We start from the raw sequence: 12738 nt of genomic DNA, 5'->3' as shown, positions 1-12738 counted from the left end.
GCGAAATCTGTCATTTTGTGCAAAATCGGGCCGCATCTCACCATGGTTTCTAGTTTAGACAAGCAACAGCTGGCACCAAAGGCTTACAGCAAACTATGGAAGAAGAACTTAGCTTTATGACAATTCTTTCTGTAGCTCAGTTATTCTGTAAGTAGAGAAAATACTTTCCTCGTTCAATTGTCAGAGGGTCCACCTGTGAGCATAATTGGAGAGCCATGGAGACCCCTGCCCGCTCTGGCCCTCCTCTGCTGCTTTGGGCCTCAGTTCTATAAGTGAGGGGTGGTCTGCTGGCTTTGAAGAGCCTGTGAGGGGTGGCCTGCTGGGAAGAGGCTTCACGCCCCCTTCCAAGCCCCCCGTGTGCAGGGGCCGGCCTGCTCCCAGTGCATTGCCTACCCTCGCAGAGGCGTCCAAAGGCTGCTCGTGGACTGCTTGTGTGTGTGTGGCGGGGTGACTGAGATTGTGTATGGGAAGTGAGAGGCGCTCTGGGATAGGACCCCCCACCCCCCAACCAGGAGCCTGGGCCCCCTGGCAGATGTTCCAGCTCACCTCCGTGTGCCCCTGCCTCGCCCCCAGCTCTGGTCATGCACCCAAACCCAACCACAGCCTCCACTCCGCAGCTCAGGACAGTCCTGCCTTCCATCCAGGAGCCCACCCTGGGCCTGATTGACAGGTGGTGAGACTCCCGGGAGCCTCTCCCAGGAAGGAGTGGGACCAGGGCCTGCCCCGCCCCTGCCTGGTCCCCTCTGCAGGCGGCCCCTGGCCCCACCATGCCAGCCGTCTCAAGGGCCATTTCCTTTTCTAGCGTTTTGAGGCTTTCTTCTGTAGCCTTAACAGCACATACACTCCTCTGAGGAAGTGAGCTGGGGCTTTGCTTTTTTTTTTTTTTAATAATTCTAGTTATTTACTTATTTTGGCTGTGCTGGGTCTTTTTTTGCTGCACAGGCTTTTGTCTATTTGCAGCGAGCGGGGGCTACTCTCGAGCTGTGCTGTGCGGGCTTCTCACGGTGGTGGCTTCTCGTGTTGTGGAGCACAGGCTCTAGGCATGTGGGTTTCAGTAGCTGCAGCTCCGAGGCTCTAGAGCACAGGCTTTCCCTGGTGGCTCAGACGGTAAAGTGTCTGCCTGCAGTGCCAGAGACCCAGGTTCGATCCCTGGGTCGGGAAGATCCCCTGGAGAAAGCAATGGCAACCCACTCCAGTACTCTTGCCTGGAGAATCCCATGGAGGGAGGAGCCTGGTGGGTTACAGTCCGTGGGGTCGCAGAGTCGGGCACGACTGAGCGACTTCACTTTCACCTTCAGTAGTCGTGGAGCATGGGCTGAGTTGCTCCGAGGCACATGGAATCTCCCAGGACCAGGGATCTAACCCATGTCTCTCCTGCATTTGTAGGCAGATTCTTAACAACTGAGCCACCAGGGGAGCCCTCCGGCCAAGGACCCCTGGGTGGGTTGGTGTCCCGGGCTGGGATGGGAAAACCCTTTCTCAAGCCAGACTTAGGTGTGGGAAGAGCAAGTGCTCACAGAATCCCTTCTCTTCCGTGTGTGGGGACCAGCTGATTGGTAAATCAGCCGCTGGTGAAGCTACAGGGCACCTGGTGAGTGTTTATCATAGGTGCTAAAGGATGTAAAACTTGAAAGCAATTTAACATTATGCTAGTGTGTTTGATGTGGTGCCATGTTAAAAATTAAACTTTCCCAAAATGTATTGCAGATTATTGCCTACAGTTCACCTCTGTGATATTCAGACATGTGTTGGGGCTAAATCACGCTAAAATACCTTGTTTTCAAATCTGATAGCACCTAAATGAAATAATCACAGTGTAGTGTGCTGTCTAATTACTAGATATAATTACAACCTTGCGATTTTTAAAAAACTCTGTTCATTATAAGAACCTACTAGAAGATCCAAATCGAACCTCTTTTTTTTCCCCCTCCAACTATTTCGGTTATCTGCCTGGCCATCCCCTCAAATACACAGGGAGGGGTTCCCTGGGAGGTGATCTGGTGGTGTTGGCATCAAACGGAGCCCGGAGGGGTCCTGATCCTGCCCCTTTGCCTCCCTGAGCCTCCATTTCCCGGTCCAGGAAATGGGGATGAAGAGACCTACCTTCCTCCCAGGAGACGCTGTTTGTGCTGAGCTTTGTTTAGTCACTAAATCGTGTCTGAGTCTTTGCGTCCCCGTGGACTGTAGCCCGCCAGACTCCTCTGTCCACAGGATTCTCCAGGCAAGAACACTGGAGTGGGTTGCCATTTCCTCCTCCAGGGGATCTTCCCGACTCAGGGATCGAACCTGCATTTCCTATGTTGGGCAGGCAGATTCTTTACCACCGAGCCACCTGGGATGAGCCTGCAGACTCCCTTCCAGCGGGGAGCCCTGGGTGGGCAGTGAGCCCTGGGGGCCAAGACGAAGCAAGGCCCAGGAGAGGAGCTCACAGCCCCTTCCCTCCGCCTCTGGCCACAGCCTGTCCACACCATCCTTCCCACCCCAGAGCTCCTTTCTCACCTCCTCATGGGTTTTGGCTCTTCTCCCAGAAAGAAGCCGGCGCCGAGACCTGCTCCTTTTACTCTGCCTTGCTTCGGATTCAGCCCAAGATCGTGCACTGCTGGAGGCCGATGCGGCGCACGTTCAAGGCCTACGATGAGGGCGGGACGGGGCTTCTCAGCGTGGCTGACTTCAGGAAGGTGAGCATGGCTCTTGCGGGGCTTCTCCCTCCAAATAGGACGTGGTCGCCAAATGCCAGCGGCCAGAAAAACGTCACCAGGCCCGGAGGAAGGCCCAGGCATGGGCAAGCTGTCCAGACCTCACTTCCTGGGCTCCCCCAGGTTACTGGGGGCCACGTCCACTTGTCGTCCGCAGCCGACCCCAGGCTGTCCCCACCCCAAAGGCTTCTAGAATCCCGCTGGGCCTTCCCAGGGCACCAACACCTGAGTGCAGCCTTCCACTGCCGCTGCTCCTCAGAGCCCTGCCTGCACCCCACACGAGGCCGCAGAGCAGCATGACGACCTCGGGGACTGAAGCACGTCCCGGGCCTGGCTACTCAGGGTCCGCAGACCCCAGCCCTGCCCTGCAAGAGCCCCCCACTCAGCCCTCCCCTCTCCCTCTGCTGTCCTGGCATGGAAGGGCTGCCCACCCTGGTCCATGCAGTCTGGCCAACCAGCTCCCCCGGCAGAGACTGGACTCCGGGGCCTCTCCTGCCGGTCTGGGGGAGCACCTCGCCCGCCCCAGTCCTCCAGCTGTAATCGCGACGGCCCCCACAGCCCCACCTCTGGAACAGAATCTATGCTAGACTTTACCCCGCAGAACCTCTGGAGGTTAACCTTTGGAGGGTTTCCTCCCGAAGGAAAGAAACGGGCCACCCTCGAGGGTGACTTAAAACTCCCACATTTGGAATAACGCAGAACTCCTCAAATTGTCAGCGGGCCTGGTCCCATTCTTTGCTTCTCTCTCCCATCCCGTCCTAGCTAAACACTAAGGTTGAGAAAATAATTGAAGTCTAGAATGTTAGATTAAAAATCAAATATTACAGCCAGGAAAAAAACCTCAGTCAACACATCAAAGCAAGAAAGGGTTATGACCTCTCAGTGCACTTAGGAAAAATGTATTCCTTAGGTTTCTCTGTGCTTCAACAACTAAGACAAAAAAATTTTATGTAAAAAAGCTTTTCTTAAATAGCGATGCAGGCAGATGAGCGGCAGTTAGTGGGTCTGAATTTGCAAGGACCCCATGCAGGGCACTAGAGAGTGAGGGGCCCCTGGAGCAACCTCCCCCCACCAGCAACACACACGAAGAGGGTGGGGCCAGGCCTGTCGCTGGCGGCGGTGAATACCCTGTCACCTCCCCAACGTGGCCTCCAGCTCACAGCGCTGGTTAGTCACTCACTCATGTCCAACCCTTTGCAAGACCATGGACTATAACCTGCCAGGCTCCTCTGCCCATGGAATTCTCCAGGCAAGAATACTGGAGTGGGTTGCCGTGCCCTTCTCCAGGGGATCTTCCTCACCCATGGATCAAACCTAGGTCGCCCGCATTGCAGGCGGATTCTTTACTGTCTGAGCCACCAGAGAAGCCCCGGTCTTTACTTTGGGGTCAAATACAATTCTCAGCCAGAGAAGAGAAGGAAGATAACACCCTAAGAACTTGGGGTGGGTGACAAGCAGGGAGGGGGCAAGAGAAACGGAGACGTTGCCCTTGGCAATGAGACCCGATGGGTGCTGGGCCCTCTGGACACCCAGGTTCACTCCCCTTTCCTGCTCTCAGCCCATCAGCCCCAGAGGCAGGCCAGCTGACCTCAGCCCCACGGGCCCGGGCCAGTCCTGCCGGCCCTGGAGGAAACTTGGGTTCTTCCAACCGCACTCTCTAGCCTCCTCTGAGAAATGAATTATAACACAAAATATACATAGGAAATGTATAACCTAATCTTCATATTTATTTAATACGGTATCTATCACAGTTTGTCTCAGTTGCATGTAACAGAGGTGAAATAAATCACAGCAGCTTAGACATGGTAGTCTTCTTCTCTCTCATGTAAAAGAATCCCAGAGGTAGGAAGTCCGGAGCTGGCATGGTGTCTGGACTGTCATCAGGGACATCTGTATTTTTTTTCCTACCATCCTCAATACCTGGATTCCTTCCCCAAGGTGGCCTCATAAGCCCAAGATGGCTGCTGGAGCCCCAGCATCACTTCAGCATTCCAGGCAGCAGAGAAGAGAGAAGGAGGGCATGCCTGTTTTCTTTAGAGGAGGCTTCCGAAAAGTCCAGCATAGCATTCTCATTTTGTTTTAGTGGCCGGAACTGTGAGAGAGGCTGAGAATTGTCACCTCTCATTTTGGCTGGGCACACAGCAGTCTGGAAGAAAATCAGGGTCTGATAACGGAAGGGGAAGGGCCAATGGGTATTGGTTGGGAAATCAGTAGGCTCTGGCAAGGGATGTATTACTGTTGAGTCATAACTACTCGATGAAGCCTGCACCTGCGGGCCTGCCCTTCTCCCCTCCCCTGAAGCTGCACCCCAAGGCCTCCTACCTAGTTAAGGCTCCGTGGCCAGTCTGCCCTCCAATCCCCTCCGCTCTGTCCATCTTCCTCGTCCTCCACGTTGACCAGCCTCACAACACCTGTGTTGCTAGACAGGGCTGCCTTGTTGGAAGGGTGGTGGGGGTGGGGAGGGGGGGCGGCGAGGGAGGGCGTGACTCTGGAGGTGGGCTGTCCAGGCTCGGGGTGGGAGGAGAGGTGGGCAAGGGCCCAGCCTCTTCCTGGCAGCCAGCCTCCTTGGTCTTGGTCTTGAACGGCTCCAGTACCAGGGGCGGCTCCTCTCCCCTGCAGGTCCTGAGGCAGTACAGCATCAACCTCTCCGAGGAGGAGTTCTTCCACATCCTGGAGTATTACGACAAGACTCTGTCTTCAAAAATCTCCTACAACGACTTCCTCAGGGCTTTCCTCCAGTAGGGGCCCTGCACCGTGAGCCCAGTGCGGACAGACAGGGACCGCAGGGTCCCCACGCCCCGGGAAATCTATCAGCAGAGGGTCTCATGAATGTCCGGGGCATCCCCCCAGGCTCAGCCCACGCCCACACCCACACCCAACCTGCATCTTTGTGAGGTCAGCCCAGGCCTGGGCTCCAGGGTTGGCAGCGGCTGCTCTGGAAGGCCCTGGGCTGCCCCATTGAGCTCAGGACCCCTCTTAGTCTGAGCAAATTAAAATGTTAGCCTTTGCAAGAATGATTCTTGAGACTTTAAAAGAACCACCAACAATAAACTTGGAAACTCAGAATTTCTGCCAGTTTTATTCGTTAAGAGCCTGCTGGGTGACTCAGGGACACCCTCCTCCTCCACACAGGCCCCGGGGCTTCCCCGACATGAGGCAGACCTGCGCCCCTGCCAGGCTTGTCCACAGGGCCACCTCTCTGTCCTGGGGACACAGGCACCAGCCGGACCCCACGAGGAGCGGCCGACATCTGAGTCAGGCCCCATCGGTGCAGCGGGGGCTCAGCCCTTCCGGGCCCAGCAGTACCCGTTTCAGAACACAGCAGGGTCTGACAGACCAAGTGCTGGGCTGTGTGCTTAGTCACTCAGTCGTGTCCGACTCTTTGCAACCCTTGGACTGTAGCCCGCCAGGCTTCTCTGTCCAAGGGGTTCTCCAGGCAAGAACACTGGAGTCAGTTGTCATTTCCTCCTCCAGGGGACCTTCCCAACCCAGGGATCGAACCCAGCTCTCCCTCTTTACTGTCTGAGCCACCGGGGAAGTCACACCAGGGAAGACAAGCCAAGAGAAGTTTTAAATCACCATAATTCTACGTACCCGTCATGAAGCAGATGGAAGGGAAACAGAGCCTGTTTCCTTCCTGAAGGTTCTGGAAGGAACTGGAGAGGCAGGCAAGAGGGCTGCCCCTGAGCTGTGTGACCCCAGCTGTCAGGGAGGGGTGGGGACCAGGACCCTCCACTGTCACCCTGAGTAAACTCAGGAGCACGACACAGCCCAAGGCCCTCCCTGGGGGGGCACCACCCAGCACCCACCGCGGCCCCAGCCACCAGGAGGGCAGGTTCCCCGGGGACCTGGGCAGTGGCCTAGCTTCTCCTCCCCTTTCCTGGGGCCGTCACCACCATGACCATGCCTCCTCCTCCTCTCCATGCTCCCTCTGGACGCAGCCATGGCTGCTGATCAGGGAAGGAGGCCAATGTTCAAACAGAAGCCACAGGGGCTCTTAGAAAGCCAGACCAGCGCCAACCTCCTTTGAGCCCCGCCGGCCACACCACACTCCAGCCAGCCGGTGGGGTCTCCACTCCCACTGCAGAGAGGGAGACACCAAGGCCCCAGAAGAGGGGAAGGATGCCCTGTGGGATGCATGGGAGTGAGGAGGCGGCTCCTGGTGTCCTGCTCAGCCTGGCGAGGGAGGCATCAGCGACCAGGCTGAGGAGGTCTGGCTGGGCCAGGACTGGGGAAACCCCAAGATCCCAGAGAATCTGGGAGCCCTGGGGGAGTTCAGAGGAGGAAGATGCCCACCACAGGGGAAGGGGTGCCCAGGCAGCCTGAGTTCAGGGAGGAGGATGTAGGATGGGGCTGTGGTTCCAAGTCGATGCCGTGGAGCAGAAATGCCCTCCACCCCGGCAGCTCTGCTAAGAGGGAAGGTGGGTGGATGCCCCTGCCCCAGCATTCGGGGCCCCTCCTGTGTGTCCAGCTCCTGCCCCATGTGCCCGGCTTCAGCCTTCCTGAGATGCCTCTCACACAACCTTGCACTCTTCACCTGCTTCTCAGGGAATGCCAACTTGTCCTTCAGCACTCAGTGCAGAGCCACCTCTTACAGGAAGCCTTCCTGACTTCCCCAGGCTGAGCTGGGCATTTCCTTCAGTGCGTTCAACAAGTGGCAAGTGGCTCATCCTGACACAGAAGCAGGACTAAGTGGGGTCATAACTGGCCACACCCAGACCACCAGCCCTCCTGAAATATTCTCAGAGTACCTGTGGTGTCAGTGACACTGGGTTCAAGTTCCAGCTCTACCGTGACACCTAGCCAGGTCACTTTGCCCTCTCTGAGCCTCAGTTTCCACATCTGTAAAATGGGCAATCATCCCCCCGCCCCCCGCTACAATATACACACACATGGAAAGAGCTTAGCCCTGCAGTGGGGTCTCTCTCTCAGAGTTAGCAGGGCTTCCGAGTAGAGGGTTGTAGGTGAGTGGGCTATTAGCCACACCCTCCCTTAACCCCAGGAGAGCTGGGGCAGCTACTGCTTTCCTGACACCTGGACCCTTCAAGCCTGAGTCAAGAGAGCAACGCTGGACCAAGGGTCGGGGTGTCCCGCTGCCCCGCTCATCCCCTGGCCCGTGTGCAGCTCTCCTCTCTGAGCCTCCATCACCACATCTGCAAAATGAAGAGGACCCCTGCTTGCCTCGGGCTCATCCATCCATGGGTCTTTTCCCAGCCCCACGGGTCAAACACACACCTGCCTCCTAGAGCCCCCAACAAGGTAGATCAAAGACGATGAAAAGAGAAGGGATCAGGCCTGGTGGGGTGCCGGGGTCCAGCCCCGGCTGATCCAGGGTATTCGAAGGAGAGACGGCGTCGGCAAGGATCAGGAAACAACTGCTTAATTAAACGTTAATTAAGGATATAAAGAGTAATAGAATGAGGATAGCTCAGTGAGGAAATTCAGTGGAGAAAAGCGGCTGAAATAAGGATAGCTCAGTAGGAAAATTCAGTGAAGAAAAGAGGCTGAATAAAATTCCAAAGCAGGGAATTAACATCACCTACGAAGGCCGCAGGCGTCCTCCCGTTCTCCCGAAGGAGAGGAGACACTAAGGCCTCCCCGGTCGGATCTTAGAAGCCCAGGCAAAATTAGTAGGCTTGACGAGCTTCCCCGCCTCAGAGGAAAAATTCAGCCAGAAGGTGAAAGAAAGAATGACATGGGGAGACCAAATTTCGGTGAACAAAAAGGGGCGTACTTTATTTTCCAAAGTAGTTTATACCTTAAGTTGTGCATAGAGGATAATGGGGGAAGGGGTGGAGTCATGCAAGGACAGCAGTTCCTGGTCCTAATCGAAGCCAGGCTTTCAAACTTATCATATGCAAAAGTTCAGGTGAATTACATCATCTTCTGGCCAGGAGGCCTGTTAACATTTTAAGAAACTTATTTTTCTCTAAAGGTGATTATTCCAAAGTCAGGCACCAGCCTCCAAAAAAGCATTAGACAAAGCTGCATTCCTATAGGGCAAAGGTGAGGTGGGCTCAATCAAGAAAAGAATTAACTCAAGGGTCCAAGGTTACAAACATTGAGGCTACTACTTACATTTCTATACACCCATTCTATCAATCAATACACTGCCAAGGACACAGTAGGTAAGGTGTATGGAGACTTAGCAGCAAACATTGGCCCAATAAGTGAAAAACCCTTCACCAATACAATTTCTAATCAATCTTTTAACTACTCAAAGGAATCTGTGTTTAGACAGTTTAGAACACCTCCTGCCTCTCACAGTTGGGAGGCTCTGAACGATCACATGTGGCCGGAAAAACCTATTCAGGCAGGCTAGAGGATTTCCAAAGGAGTTTGTAGGTTGAAACACTGTCACACCCAGGAATTGTTAACTGGAGCTGTAAGCTAACTCTTTTTTCAGAGAGAGGTAGTGGGGGACAGCCCCCCGTAAAGTCAGAGGTGTAGGTGAAGGCACAAAGCAGAAAGTAGGCAGACTCTGGTTTTGGGGGTAGATGCTCTAGAGTTTCCAGGGGGACTCCTGAGGCTCGATCCCGCCTTTGCGTATGCCGAGCCTCCTTCCTCAAGACCTTTGCCACGGGCGGAGCTCGCTCCTCCCCTGGGTCTACAGAAGCCCGAAGAGCCCTGGCCCCATGCCTAGAGCTGGACCTCAGACGGAACCACAGCAAGAGGTCAGAGGAGGGCTTCAGCCCAGGGCCCTCAGAGTCAAAGCGGGGAGCCTGGGGGCTGGGCCGCTTCCGGAAGGCAGCCCCGTGTTCCCAGGTGGGCTCTGGGGGCCCTCTCCTCTCTTTCCTGGGCCCTTATATCCTGGTCAGGTGTCTTCAGCCCTGGGTGTCCTTCCTAGGGCCTGGCCCAGCTGCGAGCAGCAGCCCCTCTGGATCCCAAGGTGTAGAAAGAACGGAGTGCCTGCTTTCCCCACCACAATAGAACTCACATGAGAGCAAATGGCCCCACCTGTCTCCCCTTCGTGTATCCACGTCCCTCGCTTTTGACCTTGAAGTCCCTGTCTCTGAATAACATCCATTTCCCCACTCCTTGAAGCCACACTCAGCCACGTGACTTGTTTTGGCCAAAGAGCTACAAATCAGCACGATACAACCGAGGTCTGAGAAGCACCTGTGGTCTGGGGCCTTGAGATCCTGGAGAGGGCATCACTCCCTCCTGTACAAGACCAAAGGAGATTAACAACTTTCCGTAAACCCACCCGAGAATGGAGTCAACACAGACAGTTCACTACGGTCTGGAGATAGGTACCTTCAAGGAGATGCCAGACCCAAGCGCTGGCTTTTACGGGCTAGACACAAAATACCATGTAAACCAGCAAGAGGATTCCGCTGTAACATTTCAACAAATTGCCCAAAACCAAATGCAGGCTAGCCTGAGGACGTGGAGACTCGGGGGACTCTGACACCAAGGAACTGGGATCCTCCAGGAACCACCGCAGGAGCTCACGGACATCAGGGAGTCCTGGAGAAAGCTGCCACATTCCTGCACCCGCCGTGGAGGGGCTAGAGGAGGAGCCAGCTGACACTTTGCCAGAATCCACCTCCCTGTCCCTCGAAGGGAGCAGAAAAGCGCACCATGCAGGGAAGAAGACACCAAGACTGTGCCCGAGGGCACTGGTGGGAACCCAGCGCAGGAGAGGGGGCAGAGCAGGCACTCCTCCTGGGGGCAGGTGGAGGAGAAACCCACGCAGGAGCACAGGGGCACGGAGGAAGGCTCCCAGTGCTCCCAGGGTCTGAATCAGAACCACCCCCTTCCCTATCACCACACCAACCATCACGGAATAAAAGGGGAACCAGCTAAGAGAGCTGCAGGAGCCTGTCTCTCCAGGGGGCCGCACAGAGGAAGCCCCAAGGCAAGGAGGGAGCAACGACAATGCAGCCCAAGTTCTGATGAGGTTGACCCGAGCCCCACACTCAACTCCCAACAGAAAGACAAATTCTTCCCCAAGCATAAAAATGCTTACCTCAGTATCTACTGGGCATCCTGGGTGGCGCTAGTGGTAAAGAACCCACCTGCCAATGCATAAGAGAGGAGACATAAGAGACGTGGGTTCAATCCCTGAGTCGGGAAGATTCCCTGAAGAAGGACACGGCAACCCACTCCAGTATTCTTGCCTGAAGAATCCCATGGACAGAGGAGCCTGGCGGGCTACAGTCCATGGGGTCACAAAGAGTGGGACTTGGGGGCACGGGCACCAGCCAGACCCCACGAGGAGCAGCCAACATCTGAGTCAGTGACTCAGTGACTTAGCACATGTGCTCCGTATCTACTGTCCTTTTGTATCAGAAGTTAGCAAACCACAGCCAGGGGACCAAATAGGGCCTGGGTTCCATCCCTGGCTTGGGAACTGGTCTGGCATGCTGCAGCTAAGACCCAGTGCAGCCAAATAAATTTAAAAAAATTTTTAACAGATTATAAATTAAAACAAAATTTTGTAAATATTCTTATATATATGTATGTTTGTATGCTCGGTTGTTCAATTGTGTTCAACTCTTTGCAACTGTATGGACTCTAGCCTGCTAGTCTCCTCTGTCCATGGGATTTTCCAGGTAAGAATACTGTGGGTTGCAATTTCCTTCTCCATATATATATATATACACCCACATATGTATATATGAAAAGTAAAGGAATCCCTTTTTTATTTTTTTAAATAAAAAAGAAACTAGAGTAGCCAAAACAAACAGCTCTTTTTGCTCTCTGTGAAAAGGGGCAAAAGCATTCATACCACCCAACTTCAAGATTTAGCCATGAAATTATAGTAATCAATAAAATATGATTTTGGCAAGATCACAGCACTTTGATCAATGGAACAAAATAGAGTGTCCATAAATAAATGCATGCAAATGTAATCAACTGACTTTTGACAAGTGTGCAAAGGAAATTAAATGGGAAAACAGTGTTCATTTGAAAAAATATGAAATTGTCACGTATCTCACACCTTACACAGAAAGCAACTCAAAATGTATTGTAGACCCAAGTATAAAATGTCAAACTATAAAATTTCTATAAGGAAACATCAGAGAATCTGCATGACCTGGGGTTTATCAATGGGCTACACCGAAAGCACAATCTATAATAGAAAAAATTGATAAACTGGACTTAATGAAAATGAAAACCTTTTGCTCTGAGAAACTGTTAAAAGAGTAAAAAGACAACCTACAGACCAGAAGATCTGCAAATCATGTATTCATTTAAGGACTTGTGTCCAGTGCCTAAAGAACCTCAAAATTCAAACACACGAAGACAGACGATCTCGTTTTTAAGAAGGGCACAAAAGATCCGAGCATGCGCTTCACAGAAGAAATATGGCAAATAAACATATAAAAAGATGTTCAGCATCATTAGTCATTTAAAAATGGAAATTCAAACCACAATGAGATATAACACACCTACTCAAATAGTCAAAATTTTTAAATACCAAATTCTGTTGAGGATGTGGACTCACAGGAATATTCATTATTGCTGGTGGGATTACAAAAGCATTCCCTTCTCCAGGGGATCTTCCTAACCCAGGGATCAAACCCAGGTCTCCCTCATTGCAGGTGGATTCTTTACCAGCTGAGCCACCAGGGAAGCCCTTTTGGAAAACAGTGTGATTTAAAAAGGGCCAAATAAAAGAATCTTTTACATAATGGGACTGCTTCCTATAGTACCGGGTTCATGGATATATAACTCTACTGCTACTGCTAAGTCGCTTTAGTCGTGTCCGACTCTGTGTGACCCCATAGATGGCAGCCCACCAGGCTCCCCTGTCCCTGGGATTCTCCAGGCAAGAACACTGGAGTGAGTTGCTGTTTCCTTCTCCAATGCCTGAAAGTGAAAAGTGAAAAGGAAGTCGTTCAGTCATGTCCAACTCTTTGTGACCCCGTGGACTGCAGCCTACCAGGCTCCTCCGTCCATGGGATTTCCCAGGCAAGAATACTGGAGTGGGTTGTCATTTCCTCCTCCAGGGGTTGAACCCACATCTCCTGCATTGCAGGCGGGCTCTTTACCATCTGAGCCACCAGGGAAGCCCCTTACATGGATTAGTATT

At 53.3% G+C, this 12738-nt stretch overlaps 1 protein-coding gene across 8 annotated transcripts in view; it reads left to right on the top strand.

Moving 5' to 3' along the window:
- EFCAB6 (EF-hand calcium binding domain 6) overlaps window positions 1-5762 on the top strand; it is a 253969-nt gene extending 248207 nt beyond the window's left edge. For 5 of the 8 annotated variants that reach the window (XM_059887189.1, XM_059887191.1, XM_003586161.6 and 2 more), the window contains 2 exons: window positions 2529-2678; window positions 5316-5762. In XM_059887189.1, coding sequence (XP_059743172.1) covers window positions 2529-2678; window positions 5316-5438 — 273 coding nt within the window. In that variant the 3' untranslated portion in view covers window positions 5439-5762. Of the gene's footprint in view, window positions 1-2528; window positions 2679-5315 lie in introns of those variants that run through there. The other 3 variants (XM_059887190.1, XM_010805781.4, XM_059887192.1) reach the window with 2 other exon arrangements.
- The last annotated feature ends 6976 nt before the right edge of the window (window positions 5763-12738 follow it).

Source organism: Bos taurus, chromosome 5, assembly GCF_002263795.3.
Source record: "Bos taurus isolate L1 Dominette 01449 registration number 42190680 breed Hereford chromosome 5, ARS-UCD2.0, whole genome shotgun sequence".
NCBI lineage: Eukaryota > Metazoa > Chordata > Mammalia > Artiodactyla > Bovidae > Bos > Bos taurus.
Note: the sequence above shows the minus strand (reverse complement) of the source record. Positions and strands in the feature narration are given on the sequence as shown.